At 54.9% G+C, this 22,964-nt stretch overlaps 1 protein-coding gene across 26 annotated transcripts in view; it reads left to right on the top strand.

The window, feature by feature from the left end:
* Positions 1-216: 216 nt before the first annotated feature.
* COL11A2 (collagen type XI alpha 2 chain) overlaps positions 217-22,964 on the top strand; it is a 29,781-nt gene continuing 7,033 nt past the window's right edge. Inside the window, exons 1-51 of one of the 26 annotated variants that reach the window (XM_072729247.1) lie at positions 299-580; positions 1,245-1,392; positions 4,002-4,151; positions 4,288-4,498; positions 4,952-5,114; positions 6,529-6,711; positions 7,559-7,636; positions 8,271-8,333; positions 8,996-9,175; positions 11,331-11,390; positions 11,487-11,528; positions 11,750-11,812; positions 12,141-12,215; positions 12,677-12,763; positions 13,027-13,083; positions 13,251-13,304; positions 13,394-13,447; positions 13,542-13,595; positions 13,774-13,827; positions 14,037-14,090; positions 14,173-14,217; positions 14,336-14,389; positions 14,815-14,859; positions 15,066-15,119; positions 15,313-15,357; positions 15,494-15,547; positions 15,796-15,840; positions 16,043-16,096; positions 16,225-16,269; positions 16,483-16,536; positions 16,845-16,952; positions 17,975-18,028; positions 18,293-18,346; positions 18,451-18,495; positions 18,580-18,633; positions 18,757-18,801; positions 18,941-18,994; positions 19,097-19,150; positions 19,364-19,417; positions 19,818-19,925; positions 20,091-20,180; positions 20,363-20,416; positions 20,651-20,758; positions 20,884-20,991; positions 21,133-21,186; positions 21,290-21,343; positions 21,541-21,648; positions 21,855-21,908; positions 22,127-22,180; positions 22,404-22,457; positions 22,616-22,669. In XM_072729247.1, coding sequence (XP_072585348.1) covers positions 1,311-1,392; positions 4,002-4,151; positions 4,288-4,498; positions 4,952-5,114; positions 6,529-6,711; positions 7,559-7,636; positions 8,271-8,333; positions 8,996-9,175; positions 11,331-11,390; positions 11,487-11,528; positions 11,750-11,812; positions 12,141-12,215; positions 12,677-12,763; positions 13,027-13,083; positions 13,251-13,304; positions 13,394-13,447; positions 13,542-13,595; positions 13,774-13,827; positions 14,037-14,090; positions 14,173-14,217; positions 14,336-14,389; positions 14,815-14,859; positions 15,066-15,119; positions 15,313-15,357; positions 15,494-15,547; positions 15,796-15,840; positions 16,043-16,096; positions 16,225-16,269; positions 16,483-16,536; positions 16,845-16,952; positions 17,975-18,028; positions 18,293-18,346; positions 18,451-18,495; positions 18,580-18,633; positions 18,757-18,801; positions 18,941-18,994; positions 19,097-19,150; positions 19,364-19,417; positions 19,818-19,925; positions 20,091-20,180; positions 20,363-20,416; positions 20,651-20,758; positions 20,884-20,991; positions 21,133-21,186; positions 21,290-21,343; positions 21,541-21,648; positions 21,855-21,908; positions 22,127-22,180; positions 22,404-22,457; positions 22,616-22,669 — 3,681 coding nt within the window. In that variant the 5' untranslated portion in view covers positions 299-580; positions 1,245-1,310. Of the gene's footprint in view, positions 581-733; positions 969-1,061; positions 1,393-1,882; positions 2,115-4,001; positions 4,152-4,287; positions 4,499-4,951; positions 5,115-6,528; positions 6,712-7,558; positions 7,637-8,270; positions 8,334-8,995; positions 9,176-11,330; positions 11,391-11,486; positions 11,529-11,749; positions 11,813-12,140; positions 12,216-12,676; positions 12,764-13,026; positions 13,084-13,250; positions 13,305-13,393; positions 13,448-13,541; positions 13,596-13,773; positions 13,828-14,036; positions 14,091-14,172; positions 14,218-14,335; positions 14,390-14,814; positions 14,860-15,065; positions 15,120-15,312; positions 15,358-15,493; positions 15,548-15,795; positions 15,841-16,042; positions 16,097-16,224; positions 16,270-16,482; positions 16,537-16,844; positions 16,953-17,075; positions 18,029-18,292; positions 18,347-18,450; positions 18,496-18,579; positions 18,634-18,756; positions 18,802-18,940; positions 18,995-19,096; positions 19,151-19,363; positions 19,418-19,817; positions 19,926-20,090; positions 20,181-20,362; positions 20,467-20,650; positions 20,759-20,883; positions 20,992-21,132; positions 21,187-21,289; positions 21,344-21,540; positions 21,649-21,854; positions 21,909-22,126; positions 22,181-22,403; positions 22,458-22,615; positions 22,670-22,964 lie in introns of those variants that run through there. The other 25 variants (XM_072729242.1, XM_072729235.1, XR_011995753.1 and 22 more) reach the window with 25 other exon arrangements.

Below are 22,964 nucleotides of genomic sequence, written 5' to 3'. Positions count from 1 at the left end.
AGGTTCCCTGGGGCCCGAGAGGCAGACACCGGGTGGGGGACACAAGGCGCGCTTTGTCGGGGAGGGGGGAGAGGGTGTGCCAGGCTGGGGGCGGGGCCGGCCGGAGGAGGAAGAGGGGGGCGGCTGATTCTCAAAGGCGCCTTGTTCGCCCGCGCCCTCCTAGCGCCAGCGGGCGGCGGCGCCTCCGCTAGCTCCAGCCCTCGCCGGCCGCGCCGCGGGCTCCGGGCAGACCCGGCGCCGTGCCCGTCGGTGGGGGCGCGCTGGGTGCGGAGCGCGGAGGCCCCCTCAGGCATTGCCCGCCCGGACCGGCGTCTCGTCCCCGAGTGACCCTGTTCCCCGCGCTCTTCCAGCTAGCTTCGACGGCCCCTCGTCTCTCCGCGGGGTCCCTTGCCACCTGGGCTCCCGGACTCCCTGGCCTCGTCCCGCCGCCCTCTTCATCTCCGTGGACCTGATTATCCTGTGCGGGGCGGGCTGTCCAGCGTCTGGCTCTCACCGCCCCCACGCCGCACCCCCCCCCCCCCCCCGCTTCCCCTGTAACCACCTGCCCCCCTCCCCACCACTCGCAGCTGTCGGGTAGCAGGTACCCCATTGCTATCTATAGCCTTGTCTATAAATACCCCATCCCAGGCCACCCCTGTAATTACACTGGGCGGGGCGAAGGGAAGTAATTATGGAGACTTGATGGGGGGGGAGAGAGAGACCCCCCCCAGGCCCGCCTCTCCCCTCCCACTGTGTCCTAAGTCCCGCCCAGAACTGCTGAAAAGAGGCTCTGGGCAGCCAGGTGGGAGGGAGTTGAGGTGGGGGCTTCGACTGGAGGTCTGAGTCCTAGAAAAGGAAGGGGCCGGGGAAGAGATACTGGGGTTCCCAAAAAGGTAATCTTGGGTACAGGCCATTCAGTCTGCAAGGAGCAAAGGAAAGCAGCCCGAGGGGCAGGGAACGAGGGCTCCTGTCCCCCCACCCCAAACCAGGTGGAGATCGAGGGTGGGGTTTCCCCTCGGTGCCTGTGGGCGGGCGGCTGGAGGCGGGGGCTGGGCCAGGGACGGGGGCGGGGTGGGGGCTCTGGGCCGCAGGGGTGGCCGGGGACACACAGGAGCGGCGGCCACCGAGGAAGGAGCAGTGCTGAAGCCCCGACGGCGCCCGGTTCCATGGAGCTGGGCCACTGAGAGCTGTTGCTACCCGACAGCCTCTGATCTCTACGGGACCCCAGCGTCCGAGGCTCAAAGCCTGCTTTTCTCCCCTGTCAGCCTTGGGCCATACAGCGCCTCTGGCCGCCCCTAGGTCCCTGGGACCCGGCGTTAGGGTCGCAAGCCATGGAGCGGTGCAGCCGCTGCCATCGCCTCTTCCTGCTGGTACCGCTGGTGCTGGGGCTGAGCGTAGTCCCTGCCTGGGCAGGTAAGAGGAGTCCCGGCGCTGGATCCTCAGAGTCAGGCGGTAGCTCTCAGTAACCCCTGGGTAGGGGACAGCTGATGCTGGGGGCCAGGTTCTCAGTTCAGGAAGGGGATTTTGGGGGCCAAGGATCCAGGCTGGAGGGCAGGTCACCTTGGAACCACGGTAGGGATCTCTTTGCCTCCTTGCAGTGACTGGGCCAGAGCAGGTAAGGCTGAAAGGTGGAGGCTCACCTTAAAGAGTGGGACTGGATGCTGAGGGACTCCAGGGAGAGCCGAAGATGGCCAGGGCTGGTGAAGTCCAGCTGATGCTGGGGTGAGGAGGCAGATGTCAGTGTTGACGGGTGAGGATTGTGTGTGTGTCTTCTGGGCTTTCTATCTATGTCTAGGGTGAGAGGGGAGGAGCATCTGTGGGTCAGAGCAGAGCAGTAAGTAAGGAAAGAAGGGACGCCTGGACTATTTGTCCCCCTGGCTTCCCCCATAGGATCCCCTTCCCCCTCCCTGTGCCCTCGATGCTGCCACGCGGCTGGCTCTGGGGAGCACTGGGGCTGGCTGCCAACAGGACGGCCGCTGGACAGGCTGGGATCAGGTGTCTGAGGCGGGAGCCAACTCTTTGCATTCCTGCCTCACCCCTCCCCCTCTGGCCAGCAGGGCTCCCCTGGGACCCCGGTGTCCACACCCCAATCTTTTCCTTCTTTTTTCTCAGGATCCAGAAGTCCTGGGACCTAGGTAAGGGATTTGATGCCGGACAGGAGGGGGCTGGGAGCGCCTGGGTCCTAGGCAGGCAGGAGCTAACCTCCCACTCCTGGCAATGCTGGAAGCTGATTTGCCTCCAGCTGATTTGCGTATAACTCCACTATTCATTTCTTCTCTCTTCTGGAGAGAAAATGGTCAGAATAGCAGCATAAAGGATTTAGATTAGATCACAGGAGGAAGAACTTCCAAGATGCAAGGAGCATGAGGCTAAGGGACAGGAAATTGAAGCGCGTGATGTCTGTGGATTCTTGGAGCCTTTCTTAGGGAGGAAAGGAACCCTCTAGCATGGAGGCTAGGCATGGCTGAGATGATTCTCTTATTTTGGGGCTGAGTGGCCAGAGATGGGACTCTACAGGGAAATGGGCTACTGTGGAATTCATAAGAGTAAAAAAATGGGGCAAAGGTAGACTGATGGGGCTACCAGTGGGGAGCCTGTGGGACAGATTGAGGCCAGAGCCAGTGGGGCACATATGTGGCTTGAGGTTGGCCGATGGGTGGGCAGACCTGTGGGTAGATCGTCTATAGGATGGAACCATACTCCTGTGGGATTTGGTGAAGGGGCGGAGGCTCTGAGGTCTCTTTGGCCTGGGGTCTCTGTGAGTCTCTGTCTCTGTCTCACTCACCCTTCCTCTCTCAAAGCGGCCCTTGTGTGTTGGTGTTTGTGGAGCTGCCACACTCAGGGGCCAGGCTAGGGCGAGGCGGGGTGGTGGTGAAGGGGAGGGCAAGGCCGTGGTTTCCCAGCTCCTGGACTCAAAGGGCCTTTTCTCTGCCTCTCCGCTGCACCTCACCCACCCCACCCAGCCCTACTCTTCTGATCGCTCTGGCCCCTGCCCTGCCCACCCTGTGCTTCTATGAAAATTTTGCTGGACTTTCTCTGGGATTTTTCCAATCTGGAGCTGATGGTGTGAGGAGTGTGTGTATGGAGGAACAAGAGAGGGAAAGGTGACCTTTGTCTTCCAGGGAGTTTGAGCCTAAGGAAGCTGAATTCTAGGTGGATAGGGCAGATACCCTGGGTCTTGAATCTTTGGATCCAAGAGTTGGTGGGGGTGGGGGCAGGGTTGAAGTTCCAGGTGTGGGGAGCTTGCCTGGTTTTGGGCAAGGACTCTGATGGGATCCACAGATGTGTGGCTTGGGGCCCTGGACCTGCTCCGGCTCCTCGTGGCAGCTTCAGTCCTCCCCTCTGCCCCCGCCCCCCCAGCCCATCTCCTGAGCCAGGGGTATAGGCTCCTGGGGTGGCTCTTTCTGCTATCTCCTTCCTCAGCATGGTCAGAGTTGTCCCCAACTCCCCAAATGCGGGAACTGAAGCAGCTTGAAGCCCCATCCCCATAGATCTGCCTCTCCACTCTGCCTGGTGGCCCCTCTGCACCTCCTATGCCCAGGATGATCGATTGCCCAGATGTTGTTTCTGCTGGAGATACGGGAAGGAGGCCAGAGACCCAGAGATATGGAGAGGGAGTGAGAGAGGGAGAAAGACAGGGAAGAGAAAAGCACAGACAGAGTGTGAGAGAGGTGGACGAAACCAGAAGACACAGGGAGAGAGGAAGATCTACAGATCCAGAGACAGGAAGAGTGAGAGAGAAGGGGGGATGGTGGAGAGTAGAGAGGATTTATAGGTTGAAAGAAAGAGATAGGGAGGCAGAGGGCCATGTGGAGCTGAATACACAGCTAGTGCCACCCTCTTCCAGGTGATTCTCGATTCCCATCCACTCAGAGCCCATTCAGAGGCAAGTTAAGGGAGAGGTGACCTTTGCCTTCAGAGAGCTTGAGCCCTAGGAGGTTGAGTTCCAGACTCCAAATGTCCCCATGTCTTGGCCCTCCTGAGGATGTGTCCCTTTTCCTGACTCTCATGGACTTTCCCAGGTGCACCCCCTGTGGATGTGCTCAGGGCCCTGAGGTTCCCCTCCCTTCCTGATGGCGTCCGGAGGGCCAGAGGCATCTGTCCGGCTGATGTGGCCTACCGAGTATCCCGACCTGCCCAGCTCAGTGCACCCACCCGCCAGCTCTTCCCAGGTATGGGTGACATGGTGGAATAGAGAGAGCTGGGGCAAGGTCACGGGGTGGGGTCTAGAATCAGGCACCAGGAGGGGAGGGTTTTATGGCTCTTTTTGCTCTCATTGCACCTGGTTGTGTCTCTTTCGGGTACCAGGAGGTTTTCCCAAAGATTTCTCATTGCTGACTGCTGTCCGGACCCGTCCTGGCCTTCAGGCTCCCCTCCTGACACTCTACAGTGCTCAGGGTGTCCAACAGCTGGGCCTGGAGCTTGGCCGACCCTTCCGCTTCCTGTATGAGGACCAGACTGGACGGCCTCAACCCCCAGCTCAGCCAGTCTTCCGAGGCCTCAGCCTAGCAGATGGCAAGTAAGTCAGTTTGCTCCTCTGGTCTGCCTGCACTGCCCCTTCGGGAGCTCCCCTCTGGCCACTGCCCCAGAACCCCCAGTCCCTACACTAGGAAACCCTGCCAACCCTTTTGGCCACACCTCATCTACCTACTGCCCAAAGGTCAGACATTGTTGGTTTAGGGTTTGGACTTAAGAGTTTAGATCCTTGCATGTGGTACTAGCCTGTGCCTTGGGCAAGTTAACTTTTTTAAGCCTCGGTTTCTATGGCTATAAAATAGGGATGGTAGGATAATGAGAATCAAATGAGAAAAGTATTGCCTGGTGCATTGTAAACACTCAATAAATAGTAGCTACTGTGATTCCTATTATCATTATCCTTGGCTCCAACCTCTCCATCAACTAACTGTTCTCTGGCCCTGTTGAGCCCACCCCCTCAGTCACTTGAACCACTCCCCCCCCCCCCCATGACCAGGTGGCACCGTGTGGCTGTGGCTGTGAAGGGCCAGTCTGTCACTCTCATAGTTGACTGCAAGAAGCGAGTCACCCGGCCTCTCCCCCGAAGTGCTCATCCATTGTTGGACACCCATGGAGTGATTATCTTTGGTGCCCGTATCCTGGATGAAGAAGTGTTTGAGGTAACCAGAACAGAGAACAGAGTGATTTCTTATTCCATATATTGTGTCTATTCCCCTTCTGGCCCCAGGTATCCATCTTCTTATACCCTGGCCCTTCATTTGAGCTCTCATGAATTTATATTTCCATTTTCTATCCTCAAGGCTAATTTTCTCTGTAGGAGAATTAGGCACCCACTTCTACGGCAGGACAGCTGTCTTCATCAGTCCACCTATCCATTTATCCCTTCAACTAATCTCTCTATCTACACCCACCCATGCATGTACTCATCTAAAACCCACCCACCCATTTATGCACTTACCCACCAATCAAGCATTCAAGTTTGTATCCACCCATTTGCCCATTTTCCTCTGCCCAGCCACTTTCTTCTTCACTCATTTGTCAATCTATTCACCTTTAACCCATCCATTTATTCAATCATTCATCCACCCACCTAGCCCATCTACCCATGCATATGAGGATGCGTGTATTCATCCGTCCCCTCATTCACCCACGCACTCCCCATCTATTCATTCATTCATTCATTCATTCATTCATTCACATATTCACTTCCACCCATCTACCTACCTATCAATCTGTTCTCTCTACTCCATACCTCCATTTATCTATCCACCAACCCTCTCATTCATTCATTCACCATCCACTAACCCTCCCATTCAGTCAGTCATGCATCTGAGCCCCCATCCATCCATCCATCCATCCACCCACCTCGCTAGTCAATATTCTTTGAATACTTGCTATCCCAGTCTCAAGAGGGAACACAGAAGAATACTGTAAGATCTCTGTCATCCTCAGGAGCTCCCAGGTCCTCTTTGAAGATGAGACAATAACTCCAAACTATAATATAAGGCAAGGTGTGCTAAGCACCACATGTGGGCACAGATAAATGCCATTGGAATTCAAAAGTGGCTTCCCTCTCCCCCATTTCTAGAGGTCCCGAGAATTCTCATCATTTCTGCCATTGGAAGGTCCAAGCAAGTAAGGCTGGGACACTGTTTTCAGAAGCCTTGTGGAAAGTTTCATGCATTACCACAAGGGGCCGGGGATAGGCAAACAATGTTGGATTTAGAGTTGGAATATTTGAATTTCTAGTCTGAGTCCATCATTGCAAGCGACCTTGTGCCAGTCGTTGTCTCTTTGAGCTTTCCTGAGTGGAATATATCAAACAATAGGCATAAATATCCTTGCCCTACTGATTTTCCCAGTTGTGGTGAAGGTCCAGTGGGATCATGGATGAGAAGGTCCTTTGAAAACTGAAAAGGGCTATGTACATGGGAGGGCTGATAATGATCTTCTCCCATTATGTTGTTTTACCTAGGATGGGCTGGTAGCCCTTGTTCCAGACTTAACCCTCTGTTTATTTCTGAACCCCCCTCTGCCTCCCTCCATTGATGTTCCTTCCTCATGTCTTTGCAGGGTGACATCCAGGAGCTTGTCATTGTCCCAGGGGTACAAGCTGCCTATGAATCCTGTGAACAGAAGGAGCTGGAGTGTGAGGGGGCTTGGAGGGAGAAACCTCAGAAACACAGAGCCCAGAGATCTCCAAAGCAGCAGCCATCAAGACTTCATAGGCCACAAAACCAGGAACCTCAGCGACAGGTGAGGGAGCTGGGTGAACCCCAGACTACAGCACACTCCAGGGAGGGAAGGCACCCAGACACCTCCCCAGGGAATTCCCCCAATGTCTCAGAGCTCCTCATCCTATTTTGGGCTCCTGTCCTCCCCTCCATTAGAGCCACTCTCCAACCATGCCTCCCTTTTCCAATTACCACTCCTTCTCCCAGTCCTCATTCATCAACCTTTTTATTTTCAATAAAAAATAAAAAGAGTCATTATGAAAGAATCCATGGCTGGGAGCTGTGTCCCCTCCTCATGTCTTCTTTCCTCTGCCAGTCTTTTCTGTAACTGTGTCCTTGGGTTTCCCATCCCTTTTTTTGAATTAAGAGATTGGGGGGCATTGTGTGTGTGGGATAAGATGCAGGGACAGAGGATGGGAGAGACAGAACAAGGGAGAAAAGTTGAAATGGTAAGACTTAGGAGGAGAAATGGGGAGGAGCAGGAGATAGGGAAAATCTTGAAAAAGTGCTGGGCCTGTGGAATTCTGTGGAATTCTATGGAATTCATGGGAAGGTACAGGGTAAAGGGCTGGGGAGAGGGGGAAGGAGGAGGCTCGGGTTCCAGATGGTTAGGGTGACAGATATGATCTGGGATCAGTGGTCTGAAGTTTGGAAGGTCAATCTCTTAATCATGTCTGCTTCTGTCCCACATGTGGGACCCACCCCCTCCTTTCTACCTCTCCTCTTCTCTCTCCTGACCCCTAACCTCTCCTTTCATCCCCAACTCCTACCCTATTTCCAAACTCCCACACCATCCCCTTGTCTCCCTCTCCTCACCCTTACACTCCTACCTCTTCCTACTATTCCCATTGCCCTTTCCCAAATCCTAGTCCACTGAGTCTTTCTACTATAACTACGAGACCCCCTATTACGATGTGATGACTACAGAGACGACCCCTAATTATCAGGTAAACATGAGGGACCCCTTAATTTCTTCCCTTCCTCCCATCACCCCTTGTAAAGATCTCCTAAGACACCTTCCTTCCCTCTTAACATGTAGGGAGAGACATCATTTATTTAGATTATGGGAGTTTCCTCACTGCCCTTCCCATGTCTCTCTGCTGCAGAGGCCATCAAGCCCCAACCACAGGGCTCCCCCTCCCCCAAGGGGTGACGGGCCCCTCCCAGAAAGTCTACCCCACCTGCCAAGAGATCAGCAGCCTGGCAGGCACCCCCCTCACCAGGCCAGAGGTCCTCTAGAATTGGAGGTTCTGGCCCAGCACGGGACCTGCCTACCCCCTTCCGATGCCCAGCTTGGCAGGCATCTTCCCCCCACTGCCCAGGCCCAGAGGAAGCAGTTACCGGCAGGTAGAGCTGGGTCATCCAGATCTGTGTCCCCAAACTTCTATGACCTGGAGATTTACTCTCCCCAAACTGTCCCCCCTCCAAAGGGGCTGCAAGATCTGAGATTGCCCCCACCCCCCAGTACAGACAGATACTGTGCACGGTGGGGGACAAGATGCTGCTTTGCCTCCCCTCCCGCTAACCTCTCTCCTTCCTTTCCACCCCATGTTACTCTTCTCCCACTCTCCTTGGGGTTAGGACCCCACCCCAGGTGAAGAGGAAGGAATCCTGGAATCAAGTCCCTTGCCATCCCCTGAGGAGGTAACTCCATCCCCCACCTTCACCCCAGCTGGGGGCAGTGGGCATCTGTCACCCACCCCCCTTGCCCCATGATATCTTGGTGAATCAGCCCTTCCTCTGGCCGGAGGGCTCTTTGTCATCTCCATTTGTGGCCTTCTAGTCACTCCAGACCTATTGGTCTGCTTGTCTTTCTAAGTACAGCCATTTTTCTTCAGTGTCCATGTCTCCTGCCATTATTCTTTGATTCTCGGACAACCTCCTCCCCATGTTGGTGTTTTTATCATATTTTTCTTCCCAGGAGTTATCTGCTGTCCAGTGCTGTTATCACTTTTTTTTCTTCTCTGTTTTTTCCCTCCATTTCTTTGATTATTCTCTGGATTCCCTTGTCTCCGCAGACTGTCTGTCTACTCTGTGTCCAGCCCTCCGGCCACCCTTCTTCCTACTTGTAATTCATCATTTCTTCCTTCCAGGCCCAATTTGGGGGCATCCCTCCTCATTTCAGGCCTTTGATGGCCCTCCCCTTTCTATACAACCGCTTCCCTTGATCTTCTTGGGAGAAAATCTCTGGTCCCAGTTACCCCCAGAATCCTTTGGGCCAGAAATTGCCACACCGTCGGGGTCCAGGGAAAACCTCTCAGCCCTAATGCCCCCATCTACCCCTCTCCCTCCCCATCCCCGGGAAGGAGCAGACAGATCTCCAGGTCCCCTCCACAGCCGACAGGTTCCTGACAGAGGAATATGGGGAGGGTGGCACAGACCCCCCAGCAGGGCCCTACGATTACACCTATGGCTATGGGGATGATTATCGTGAGGAGACGGAGCTTGGCCCTGCCTTGTCTGCGGAGACAGCCCCCTTGGGAGCCGTAAGTGAAAGGAGCTCCTCTTCCATTCTTGATCTCCAGTGGGAGCTGTAAGAATTGCTTCCTGTTGTTTCTGATTAATGTCTGTTGGCTGCAAGCTACTTCCCATTGATGACTTGCCATTTTCTGTTCATGTAAGATGTATCTGTTGCTTAAAAGGATAACCTCCTGCTTTTCCTCGCCAAATATCTTGCCCTGTATCACTTTGTGGATCCCTCCGCTCAGAGCGATTGGGATTTTTTTTTTTCTTTTTTAATTCTATGGCCACTTCCTGTCTTTCTTGGCCACTTTCTATCTTAACCAAACTGTATTTCATAAAGCTTTTGGTCAATAAGCCCCTACTTTTTGTCCATTGTCAATCTGTCCTCATCATTTCTTCTTAATAAAAACAGTTTCTTATCCATGTTGCTGTCAAATATTCTAACTGCCTATGTCACGTTTTCTAACTGATAGGCCACTCCCTGTCTGTCCTTTCCTGTCTTTCTTGGCCATGGCATCCATCTTGGTGACTGTGACAGTTTGTACTGAAAGGGACTTATTTATGTTTTGGCTCTAGTTTTTCATGCTGTCTTGTAACAATTTCCTTTGCTAATAAGCCACTTCCTGTGTGTTTCAGGGCATCCAAATCATGAAGTTTCCATTACGGGCCTAGATATTTATTGTGGCTATTTCCTCTGTGTACTAGCCTTAATGTTTGTGTTTTCTGGAAGAATTGCCTTTCGTTGTCATAATCCCTTCTCCAGGAGTCACTTTTTGTCTGTTTTGTGAGCTTCTTCTTTCTCTTGGTCATGGTAGCCATGTTGTTGTTGAAGGTCCACTTCCTGGATCCTCTTTTCTTGGCTGCTTCCTGTCTGTCCAGCCACTTCCTGTTTGTCTAGTTCATTTTCTAGCCCTCTTGACCATGTTTAATTTTTCTTGGCCCTGACCTCATTTTTGCTTCCAAGTGTTTGTCCCTTTGAAATGTCTCCCTTAATTGTTTTCCATGTCTTCAACCACTCCATCTCAGTTGGAATATTTCCTGCCTACTCCATTCATCTTTTGCTTGCCTTGCAATTAGAGCTGCCTCCTCTACCGTGCTACCTCATCCTACACTTCCCTTCTCTAATATTGCCACCCTGACTCTCTGCTGCCTTTCCCTTTTGCTGCCTTCTGGAAATTTGGGGTTGATCTGGGATATGGGGGAGTTTGGAAATTCATCATTGCTGTTGGGTCAGGATGGAGGTGGAAGGGACATTCTGAAGATCTTTGTTGGGAGAGTTGGAGAGTGGTGGAGAGTAATTTCCATTCTTCCCATCCTTATTTTGGTTCTGGCCTTAGTGTTGGGGGTGGGCACCTGAGAAGTATGAAAAAGAAAGAACTGGTTGGGTTTGGAATATAAATGAGGGCCAGAGGAAGAGTGTAGTGTCCTTGCTGGGAGGGGAACTAGGGAGTCTGTTCTGGGGCTTAAGCAACAGCCCAAGAGCTATATTTTTCCAAAAACTAGTTATGAGATCTGCGTTTGGGATATCAGTGGGGACTTCCCTCCAATTCCACTTACAGTATGGATGTTTAACTTCTGGAGAGATTTTAACTTGTGAGCCCCTTGAAATTCTAAGAAAAATTCTGTGCATAAGGGCATATACTTTTTCTTTCCTGGAAAAGACTTCATGGATTATATCAGATTCTTATATGGATTCATGCCCTCCCTTTAAACCCCAATAAAAATCAATCCACAGTCTTAGAGAAATGCTTATTTGGTGGCTTGCAGTAAGATGGAGGAAGTTGATAGTTTCTTAAAGTTCTAAGGATTCCTGTACTCAGAGGGAGTTTGGGGAATAGGGTAAAGTTCTCCAGAAGAGAGTTTGGGAAGGTTGAAGGGTTTGGAATTCCAGGAAGGGTGTGAAGACCTTCCTGAAAGAGGTCCACAAGGATATGAGGAAGTTTATTTGCTAAGATGGGACTGCGAATTGGGAGGTGGAGAGCCCTGTGGTCTCCTTGGAAGGCCTGAATGGTCTGTGAAGAGGGAGTCTTAGGGGAGGGCTGGGGGATTTTATACGTAGGGTTGGAGAGGTCTCCAGAGGATCTGAGAGTGAAGGAAGGTGGGAGTTGGGTTGGGGGCAGCCCTGGTGTCCTGGCTGCTCACAGGCCCCACTGGGGGTGACATGTGTGTCTCCTTCAGGCTGCCCGTGGACCCCGAGGGCTGAAGGGAGAGAAGGGAGAACCCGCAGTGCTGGAGCCTGTAAGTCACTGTTAGTCACTAAAGGCAGGGGGAAGAGGAAAAGGAGGTGGGGGTGCTAGCCCTGTAGTCTCTGACTTTTAACCTTTGACTCTACAGGGAATGCTAGTCGAGGGGCCTCCTGGCCCAGAAGGCCCTGCGGTAAGTGTAGCTGTGACCCATTAGCCTTTTCTCAGAGACCCTTCTTACACACTCACCTATGCCTTCCCCCACATATACCCAGGCCTCCTTCTCAGAACTCTGGAGAATCCTTCCAAAGCTTCCCAGATCCTCAAATCTCTTTTGTAGAGACCACCCCGCAGCCACATATCCCTCTTCTATCTGAATGCCCTCAGCTGACTCACTTGTTTTTTGTTCCTCAGGGGTTGATTGGTCCCCCTGGCATCCAGGGCAACCCAGGCCCAGTTGGAGACCCTGGCGAGAGGGTAAGAGAGTAGCCTCTGTGTCTGTGTGTCTCTGTGTTTGTGTAGGACTTCAGTGGAGCCTCTAGTACCCAACAGGGCACCAAGCTCAGCAGTTCCTCATTAGCTAGCTGATTAATGAACAAGGGTGCTCCCTAACACCCAGAAAGGAGGACGGGCTCTGGTTACAGAGGAGAGCAATCTGGTGTCTCACCCTCATTTTCTGTATGGGGTGGGGGGGTTAGGAAAGATGTAAATAAGTCTACATTTATTCTGTAAGAGGCTCTTATAATGATGCCAGGACCCTAACATTCCCTAACTCTCACCTATGTTCATTTTCTCCCTATTCCAGGGCCCCCCTGGCCGGGCAGGACTCCCTGGATCAGATGGGGCACCTGGCCCTCCTGGCACATCTCTTATGCTCCCAGTGAGTTGTCTTCTGGGGTTTGGAATGGGAACAGGAGGAGAACTGTGTTCTATCACCAAAAACCAGGAGACCAGGAAACTAAGGAGGAATCTCTAAAGAACATCAACACAAAGAAATTGATCTTTGAGTTGGATGGACTAGGCCTCATTAGATGACCTAGAACAAAACATGGATCATCTAGAACTGGGCAGAAAATCCTATGTTTCAGGGACTCTAGAACCAAAAGAGAGTTTTTCTAGAGGAAGAAGCCAGAGAGTGGGGGAGGAAGACAGGAGTAGAGTTTCTGAAAACTGCTGCATGATTCTCTAAAACCTTCCATCGAGACACTCGAGGAGGGTATGGGGTGGGAGGTGTCCCTGAACCTGGGAGATGGGGCAGAAGTGTTGGATGAAGCCTTGGGCTGGGAGGGTCACATGGGTTTCCTGGAAGAGAAACCCCTCAGTTTTCTCTCTACCCCTCAGTTCCGGTTTGGCAGTGGTGGGGGTGACAAGGGTCCTGTGGTGGCAGCCCAGGAGGCTCAGGCCCAGGCGATTCTGCAGCAGGCACGGGTGAGTAAGGCTAGAAGGGATCTTGGTGAAGGGAGGGATATGGAGAGCAAGTGAAGACTTTAGGAGGGGTTGGAAGGGTAGGTTGGAGTAAATGTGGGGCAGGGTAAGGTCTGGGTTGATTTGGAGCTGAGAGGGAGGTTGGTGAGAATCCAAGACCGTAAAGTGAGGATTAGGAGTGGAGGGGTGAATTTGGAGGGTGTACTGGGGTTGGGAGTTCTCCTGCTGCCTCTTCCTCAGCTGTACTGTGTCCCCTGCTCCTGTAGCTGGCGCTCCGGGGACCCCCTGGCCCCATGGGATACACAGGCCGCCCTGGACCCTTGGTGAGTGAGTTGGGTATTGGGATAGGGAGTTCTTTATTTGTGTGTGTGGGTATGGACAGTTCTGGAAAGGGACCAGGTTGAAAGTTATTTTGCTACTTTTGGGGAGGGCTTTGAAGTCCTTGTTGGGTGTGCCCTTCAACTTAGCCAACCTCTCTTCTCTGCCCCAGGGACAACCTGGGAGCCCTGGCCTGAAGGGAGAATCTGGAGACCTAGGACCTCAGGTAACAAGTCCCACCCATCTGATTCCCCCATCCAGTGCCTCCCTTTTGGTCCATGCTCTTTAACCCTGCTCCTGACTCTCCCTCCCCAGGGCCCCAGAGGACCTCAAGGCCTCACAGGCCCTCCTGGCAAGGCTGGGCGAAGGGTGAGTGGGGTGTGGTGGGTGTCGGTAGGAGACAGGGATCGGAGTGTGGGGGACTGTGCCTCTGTTTGCTCTGAGCCTTGCTTTGCATCCCTAGGGCCGAGCAGGTGCTGATGGAGCCCGAGGAATGCCTGGAGAGCCTGGAGTGAAGGTACCAGGCATGGGTCCCTTTCTGATGCCTGTGACTTCCAGCCCCATCTAAGCTTATTTGTTTTTTTGGGGTGACCAAGGTTTCCCATGAAGTGGTACCTCTCCATGCAGGACACAGTAGGGGTGGATGGGGTGGGAAAGGGGCTGGGACCTCATTAGGCCTGCCCCTCTTTCCCTAGGGTGACCGAGGTTTTGATGGACTCCCAGGGCTACCTGGAGAGAAGGGACACAGGGTGAGTATCTTGGGGGTAATGCACTGTGAGTGATGAGGGGGTGAACTTTCTATGGAGTGGTGTGGAGGAGGGATCTCAAGGTGAGGGAAGGAGGCTGAGCATGCCAGCAGGAGCTTAATGGATGAAACTGGTTGGTTAATTTAAGAGGGTCAGTGTCTGGCTGTACTGGGGGCTCTGGGGTCCCTCTTACCTAGTCCCCCATTTTCCAGGGTGATACTGGTGCCCAGGGCCTCCCTGGCCCACCCGGTGAGGATGGAGAGCGGGTAAGTATTGTGGCCAGGACAGGGGCTCGGTATGGGAGAAGTGTGGAGGGTGAAGCTGATTTACTATGTCCTCCTCCTCCAGGGAGATGATGGGGAGATTGGGCCTCGGGGACTGCCTGGAGAGTCGGTGAGAGGGGGTTGGGTTGGGGTTGGCTCTGGGGGCTGCCAGGGGAGGGGTATGGACACAGGAGGGACCCATTATCTCTTTCCCACACATACCATATCTTCCCCTCACCTTATTGCAGGGACCTCGAGGTCTCCTGGGCCCCAAAGGCCCACCTGGTATTCCTGGACCCCCGGTATGTGACTATCCTTGACTCCTGACCCTGGCCTCACCCCCTGACCTGCCTCTCTTCCCTCACCTCCAGGTCCCCCACCCTGCCCCGACCTAGCTCTGCTCCAGCATCTAAGCCCAGGTGCCCTTCTAGGGTCATATGATATAGTGCGCCAAAGGCTCTGAGCATAGCTTAAAACATTTTTTCAAGAAAAACAAAACAAAACAAAACCCCACAAACCCACAGACCCATAGACCTACGCCCTGTAGATCTGGGCTGGCTGTGTTTGCTTAGCTTTGGGATGATCTGGAGGTCTGGCCAATGTAAGGCTGCCCCGTCCCACCCTCTGGAATGACTGGGTCTCTCAGAAACCACAGGTCTGCTCAGGGCCCTGGCCCCAGGGCCCAGGCCCCATCTTCCAGCCTGCTCATGCCCCTCTCCTGTTTCAGGGAGTCCGAGGCATGGATGGTCCCCATGGTCCCAAAGGGAGCTTGGTGAGTAATAGGCACGGAGGCACCACCTGAATGTTAGCCAAGGTCCTGTTTCCTTGGTGATCATTTTGACAACCCCCGCCCCTCCACCCCCTGCCACCTGCTTCTGGTTCTTGCCCTCCTGCTGTCCCTGTTGGGACTCAGGTCTCTACCCTAAGTTTGTTCTGTCCCCATCTTCTTTTGACCTCTGCCTCGTTGCTTGTTTTTAGGGACCCCAGGGAGAGCCAGGACCTCCTGGACAACAGGGCACTCCTGGAACCCAGGTGAGCCATCCTGTGCAACCTGTCCCCATCCGGGCTTCCCCAGTGGGTCAGACCTTGGATGGAAATTAAGGGTCTCAAGCCCCACCACTCATGCCCTGAACGGGGATGTTGGCTATGGGAGAGAGCAGCCCACCCCTGTGAGGCCCCTGTAACCTCTCTCTCTCTCTCTCTCTCTCTCTCTCTGTCCCTGTAGGGTCTTCCCGGCCCCCAGGGTGCCATTGGCCCTCATGGAGAGAAAGTAAGTGACTAAGTGATTTGAGGGACAGAGCATGTGCTGGAGGGATGTAGGAAGAGCCTTAAATGTATGGCTAGGACTTCAGCCATGGTCTGATCTGATCCTTCCTGTGACCCTGAGCCTCCTTGTCTTCCTGCAGGGTCCTCGAGGGAAACCAGGGCTCCCTGGCATGCCTGGCTCAGATGGACCTCCGGTGAGTAGGCACCCACCTCTTAATCCAAATTCGACTTGACTCTCCACCCCAGTGAATGACCTCCAGATGTCTTTGGTGACCATCTATGCAGTGTGTCCTTCACACTGGGGGGGTCCACTGGTGGTGCCTGCCCATGGTCAGTTGGCTTCATCAGGGTCACAAGGAGAAGTTGGGTTAAAGAAGTAAAGGGAGGCATGCAGGGAAGGTGACAGTGGCCAGTGGTCACATTCTCCTTTCCCTATCCCCAGGGTCACCCTGGGAAGGAAGGTCCCCCTGGAACCAAAGGAAACCAGGTGAGATCTTCCATACCTGCTTTCACCCCTGAGGGAGTTTCCACCCAGACTCTAGGGCCTTAAAGTCCTTGGAATTTCCTTGTTTTATCATTCATGTGGCTCTGAAGTATTCTAGGTATCCAGACTCCAAGGTTGTCTCTACTGTTTCTTCCACCCCTTGAGGGCTCCACCCCTTTTTAGATACCTTTCTTTCTTCTTCCAGGGTCCATCTGGACCTCAGGGTCCTCTAGGATACCCAGGACCTCGAGGTGTTAAGGTAATGGACAAGTAGGCTGGGAGATAAAGGACTGTGTCGGGGCAGCCAGCTGGGATCTCAGGAGCTTGATCCTTCCAACCTAACCTCTGTCCTCAATCTCTCTCTCTCTATCTCCCTTGTAACTCTAGGGTGTGGATGGAATTCGTGGTCTAAAGGGTCATAAGGGTGAAAAGGTGAGTGATGTGCCCCCAGCTACCCAGCACCTCCATCCTGCCCTATAATCTTTTCTGCCCAGCTCTTCCCCCCACTTCCTTCCATCCAGCCGGCCCTGCACTGCTCTCCAGCTTTGAAATCTACCCTTCCACCCATGTTTTCTGAAATGCTCCATTTTATCTCCTGACTGCCCCCTATCATTTCTGGTGACTTCTCATCCCTGTCTTTCTCAGGGCGAGGATGGCTTTCCCGGGTTCAAAGGGGACATGGGTGTGAAAGGTGACAGGGTGAGTAGAAACCCACACATGGCCCCCAATGCTAAGTCCTGATGTTCCTCCATATTGGAGCCCCCAATTACCAGCCTAGTTCCCAAAACCCCAGACTCCCTATCTCCCCTGCTCTTCTCCTCTTAGAGCCTGACCCTGCAGTCTTCATCTCACCAGCCCAATAGTCACAACACTCTTCCTGTTTCTGTGGGGCTTCCTGTCCTGCAGTAGCTTATGGGACCCTACTCAGCCTCACCAGGGCCCACCTCTCCTCTTGGGGCCCAGCCAGTGCCACCAGTCCCTGACACCTCTTCAACCTTCTTACCCAGGGAGAGGTTGGAGTTCCTGGTTCCAGGGGCGAAGATGGACCTGAGGGGCCGAAGGGGCGAACTGGACCCACTGGAGACCCTGGCCCACCAGGGCTCATGGGTGAAAAGGTGACGGGAACGTGGAGGGGATGAGGGCCTAGGCACTGGATCAGGATGGGCGTGGGATGCCAATAGCTGGAGTCAATGAGGCATTTGAAGACCATTATATATTAATTATGCTCCTCTCTGTAGAAGGCATCGCCTTCCACTGACAGTTGGAGTGGAGGTGGGGCTATAGAAGAAGTCATGGAATAGTCTGTCATGAGAATTTACGTGATACGGAGGTGGGGACAAGGCATGAAGCTGGCATAAGGAATGTAGGTATGAGGCAGAATGGAAATGAGTCCAGACTCAGAGCAGCAGGAATTCCAAGAAGGGGGAGTCAGAGGAGGTAAGAACAGACCTGCAGAGCTGTCAGTAAGCCCTCACTGAGTGCCAACACTGCACCTGCTTGTCCTATGAGTCCTGTGGGGCAGCCACCCTACAGCCTCCTGTTGCAGACAGCTTTCATTGAAGTCCCAGCAAGTGAAGATGCTTCTCAGTAACCCAGCCCATGAAGGGCATAGCCTGGGTTTGACCCCCAGTAGTCAGGCTGCAGAATCCCTCCACCTAACCTCTGCTCTGCAGCTGGCTGGGCAAGGCAGGCCCTGAAGAATCAGGAGGAAGGGGGTGCGTGCCAGAGGGACTTGGGGTGGTATGCGGACATGGCCAGAGGCCATCCTGAGCATGGTGTGTGCGGGCCTGCCAGGGGACTGGTCTTGGTGGAGTAGGAGTGTGTGCTGGAGAAGGGAAGCTGAGGTCCACAGGTAGGCAAGGGCTAGATCACAATCCCCAGGAACTTCATGGAGCCACGGATTTAAAGACACAGAGGAGGTGAGATGCCCAGCATTAGTGGGGGAAAATCCACTCTCAGGAAGGAGAGATTACAAAAGCCAGGCAACCCGTGGAGTACGAGATGAGGGGCCAGGGGGCTGGAGGTTTGCTGGGGAGCCTTGATGGGTAGGAGCTGGCTCCTGTCTCTGGGACTTGGGATCTTCATGGATAGATTCTGTGACTCCTCTTGCCCCTAATTGCTCCCTGTCTCTCTACAGGGCAAGTTAGGTGTTCCTGGTCTGCCCGGCTACCCTGGACGCCAGGGTCCCAAGGTGATATGATGCCCCATGTGTGTCTCCTCCTCTTCTTCCCTCCTCTGACTCCTGATTCCAGGAAGAAGAGACTGACAGCAGTGGGGGGCCCTAGAGCGAATTTAGCCTAGCCCCATTCTACAGATGGGAGAATAGAGAGCCAGAGAGCAGCAGGGGCGGACTGAGGGTTGTCCAAGGCTGCCTAGTTACTGGTAGAGCCCAGACCTCCCACCCTGCTTCCCCCTTTTCAGGACTTCTCAAATCTTTCCTTCTCCACCTCATCAGGGGTCCCTGGGATTTCCTGGTTTTCCTGGCGCCAGTGGAGAGAAGGGAGCCCGGGTAAGCCTGGGGAAGGGAGAGGGTGTGGAGTGCAGGCCTGCTCTGTTGCTCTGTTGGTGGAATTGGCCCCGGGTGAGGTGTTGTTTCTGCTTCTTTCCCACCAGGGCCTGTCGGGGAAATCAGGGCCTCGGGGAGAGCGGGGCCCTACGGTGAGTGTGGAGGGCAGACATGGAAATCAAGAGCCAAAGAGGTGCATTTGGGTTTTTCTGACAACTCCCCTCCCCTCTCTTTAGGGTCCACGGGGTCAGCGGGGACCCCGAGGTGCCACTGGGAAGTCTGGAGCTAAGGTTAGTGGTCTTGGCAGGGCTCCTTCTGCCATCTGCCGCTCAATCCAGCTCCCTGTGGTCTCCTCTGACCTCCAGATGCTAGAAGGCAGTGCCTCTTTCCCCCTGACTCTCTTCCCCCAACAGGGAACATCAGGTGGTGACGGCCCCCATGGACCCCCTGGAGAAAGGGTGAGTGCAGCTTGAGTCTCCTGCTCCCTAGTGCTTCCTGAGGGGCCTGAGTGAAGCCCTCATCTCTCACCCCTGGGGTAGGGTGGGGGAAGCTGCACCCCCTGCTTATTCTCCTGATTCAACCCGGCTCTGTCTCTAGGGTCTCCCTGGACCCCAAGGCCCCAATGGATTTCCTGGCCCCAAAGGACCTCCGGTAAGATGACTTCTGACCTCTGACGGCCTCTGGTTCTATGAATCCTTCTTCTCCATCCTCCTTCCCAGCCCAGAGTTTGCTTGACATCTAAACCCCTTCCAGGGTCCCCCTGGGAAGGATGGGCTGCCGGGACACCCAGGCCAGAGAGGAGAAGTGGTAAGTAATGACCTGGCCCCCTCGGACCTTCACAGTCCAGAGCCGTCTAGAAGGCCCACCAGGGAGGTTGTTCTGGCAGAGTCAGAAGCTGGTGCTGCTCAGACCCATGACCAAGGACTCGGTGGTGACTCTGCCTTTCCTCCAGGAACCTGGGGTCTATCCCAGTGTCCATGCCTGATGTGCTTTGACTGCTCTCTCTCCTTCCTCTCTCAGGGTTTCCAAGGGAAGACTGGCCCCCCTGGCCCTCCAGGGGTGGTGGGACCTCAGGTATGTCTGCCCTCGGGGGAGAGTGGACCCCAGACCGTGGAGGTCATCTGCTCCTCTTTTCCCTTTTCCTGATCACATGGCCTAGCCCCTGCTCTACCTGCCCCAGACGCCCTGAGTGGGCATTTGGAGCAGGGATCTCAACTTCAGCCTGGTTCCTGGGCCAGTTCTCATCTCATTGTGTCCCAGAGGGGCAGTTCCGCAGTGGGGACCCTGGGTGGTGCAGTTATTGCAAACTGGGGAATTAGGCCCCAGCACAGCGGCCTAGGAGAGCCCCAGGAATTCCTCAATAGCCTTGGGGCAAGGATAAGGGCTCCAGGGGGCTTATCTTAGGGTGGCAAGAGTGGCCTCTTTGGGCCGAGGGGCAGAGGATGAGCTTGGAGTCTTTCCGTCTCATCCCCAGGGAGCAGCAGGAGAGACGGGGCCCATGGGGGAGCGAGGTCACCCAGGGCCCCCAGGACCCCCTGGAGAGCAGGGACTGACTGGAACAGCTGGAAAAGAAGGGACAAAGGTGAGTAAAGGGTCAGGCAGAGGGGAACTTGTGAGGACTAGGGTTGGGGGTGGGGGGGGCGTTGCTGAAGGGAACTGATAATTGGGGATTTGACAAAGGCCAGAGATCTCTCTGTCCAATTTGAGAGCATGGCTATGTGGCTCATCACATTTTGTTTCATTTTAGGGTGATCCTGGTCCCCCAGGGGCCCCAGGGAAGGATGGACCTGCTGGTCTGAGGGGCTTCCCGGGAGAGAGAGGCCTCCCCGGCACTGCTGTGAGTGTGGTCCCCGTCTCCCAGCAGGAGAAACAAATCACTGGGCATCACCCCCACTCCTGTTTCCCTGAGCCTGTCTCCCCTCCCTCCCCTCATCCTTCCCTGTGTGTCCCTTGGACCCTCATTCTTAAAATATCCCACCTTCCCATCTCATATCTGTTGCTTAAATCTCTGGTTCATAGGGTGGACTCGGTTTGAAGGGAAACGAAGGTCCGGCTGGTCCCCCTGGCCCTGCAGTGAGTCTGGGGGCTTTGGGGGGCAGGAGGGAGGAACCAGGAAAGAGTGGGTAAGGAAGGATGAAGAGTGGCATCTGGATCTAGGCAGGCTGTGGGACTGGGCAGAGGGTATCTAGGATCAGCCATAGTGTGTTCAATTTTGGGCTATTCTCCTGGGAACCATGGTCAGGGCTCCTCTGATGTGGGTGGGCTGTGATGTCCTCCTTGGGGGTCTGACTCCATTTCCTGTCTCAGGGCTCCCCTGGGGAGCGAGGTGCAGCAGGATCTGGGGGACCCATTGGCCCCCCAGGGCGACCAGGCCCACAGGGTCCCCCTGGAGCCGCAGGAGAGAAAGGTGTCCCGGTGAGTGCGGGATCCCCGGGGTGGTGGGGGGAGACACTGGGGAGGGGTCTGTGAACTGTGAGCTGCTGGGCCATGGAGGGTGAGGGTTATCTCCGGGTCATGACTTCTTTCTTCATTTTCTACAGGGTGAGAAAGGCCCCATTGGTCCAACTGGCCGAGATGGGGTACAGGGTCCCGTGGGGCTCCCTGGCCCTGCTGGACCCCCGGGCGTGGCAGGAGAGGATGGAGACAAGGTGTGGGGACTTACAGACCCTGGGCCAGTCTTTCCAGATGAGATCATTGATCTGTGCACGCCTCCTACCCCCCACCCCTGCCTTATTTTCCCTGCCTACCCAGGTCCTTTTGCTAATATCTCACCTGCCTTGTCCCTGCAGGGTGAGGTGGGAGATCCCGGACAGAAGGGCACTAAAGGGAATAAGGGTGAACATGTAAGTGACCATGACTTTTGACTTCTGACCTCTCGCCTTTAACCTCATTTCCACCTGGTCTCTCTCCCTGTCCTGGTCTCTCTGACTCTCCTTTTCTCCCCAGGGCCCTCCTGGACCCCCTGGGCCCCTGGGTCCTGTGGGGCAGCCTGGAGCAGCGGTGAGTAACTGATGCCTCATCCCCACCCTCAGGGGTGTGGGCAGCCTCCAATCTGCCCCCAGTTCCCCTTTGCCCCTGGGGCTGAGTGTGGGGACGGGGCTCTGGGCCTAGTGCACAGCTCGATGTGGGGTTTGGGAATAGAGATCTCCTGACCCAGGACCATCTGTGTCCTTGCCCCTGCCCTCCCTCCACCTCAGGGAGCAGATGGGGAGCCCGGAGCTCGGGGACCCCAGGGACACTTCGGGGCCAAAGGCGATGAAGGAACAAGAGGATTCAATGGGCCCCCGGGACCCATTGGCCTGCAAGTGAGTTGGGGGCTAGAGGCAGGGGCTGAGAGGTGAGGTCAGCATGGGTCTGCTGCCCCCTACTGGCCCCTCCTGCTGAGGACTGGGGGGCATGTGGGATGGAAGGGAAGGGCACTGTAGGGTCTGTCTACTTGGAGCTGTGCTCTGGTGGCTTGGTCATCTGGGTCTGTACCTTGTCCCCCCCCCCCCCCCCCCCCCCCGCACAGGGTTTGCCAGGCCCCTCTGGTGAGAAGGGAGAAACCGGAGATGTGGGCCCTATGGTGAGTGCGACCCCCTGGCCCCAACCCCACCTACTAGTCACCCCTATCCAGCACCTCCAGCATCCCCTGCTCCCTGCCGGCTGCTCTCTGGCGTGGCTGTCCCCCTCTCTTGCCACCCTCTCAAGATGTCTGCCTCCCCCAACCCTCTGACATTCTTATGTGCCTAATGCTTTTTCTTTCTCTTCGCTTCCCCATCTTTGCTGTATCTGTTTCCCCAGGGACCACCCGGCCCCCCAGGACCTAGAGGCCCAGCTGGACCCAATGGAGCTGATGTGAGTCCTCTCAGCCTCTCTCCCTGCAGATCACCATGGCCAGTCCTGCCTCCCTTTCCCCAGACTATAAACTCTAGTCTCATCTCAGCTGCCACGAGAAGCCACCTGCCCTGGAAGGCCTCCCACTGTCTCACTGCTATGACTCGGGTGTTCATTCAGGCTCTGCCCCTGGAATGGCACCTCCTCCTTTAAGCAATGACTCCTATTTCTGTTCCTCTTCCAGGGCCCACAAGGTCCCCCAGGAGGTGTTGGGAACCTGGGTCCCCCTGGAGAGAAGGTAACAGGGAAGGAAATGAGTGAATGGACTTGTCTTCGGGGTGGTATGAGTGTTGGGTTTCTGCCAGTTTTGGCAAGAGAGAATGTTATGTGAGAGACTGAAATATCAGGATTTTTTGGGGCGGTGGAAGGAATTGTTTGACCCCAGTCTCCTTGCAGGGGGAGCCAGGAGAGTCAGGATCTCCAGGGGTCCAGGGTGAGCCAGGTGTCAAGGTGAGTGAAAACTCTGAGACCCTGCTCCCTAATCCCCATTACCCTAATCAACCCCAGCCCCTGGTTGCTGTGATCTCTTGGAGCTGGAGCCCCTCTACAGCCTAGGAGCCTGTGCCCCCGACACTCTATGAGGCTGGACCTCTGGGTCTGAGTGAGCCCCACGCTCTTTCTTTGAAGGGAAGAGGGACCAGAGGACTCCCTATGGGCTTGACTTGATGTATGCATCCCGCTGTCACTGAGGGGGTAGAGGGGAGGCTGAAGGTGTCTTGGAAGCAGGGGCTGCATCCTTGACCTT

This window comes from Vulpes vulpes, chromosome 1, assembly GCF_048418805.1.
Source record: "Vulpes vulpes isolate BD-2025 chromosome 1, VulVul3, whole genome shotgun sequence".
In the NCBI taxonomy this organism is placed as follows: Eukaryota; Metazoa; Chordata; class Mammalia; order Carnivora; family Canidae; genus Vulpes; species Vulpes vulpes.
This window is presented reverse-complemented; position numbering and strand designations above follow the sequence as displayed.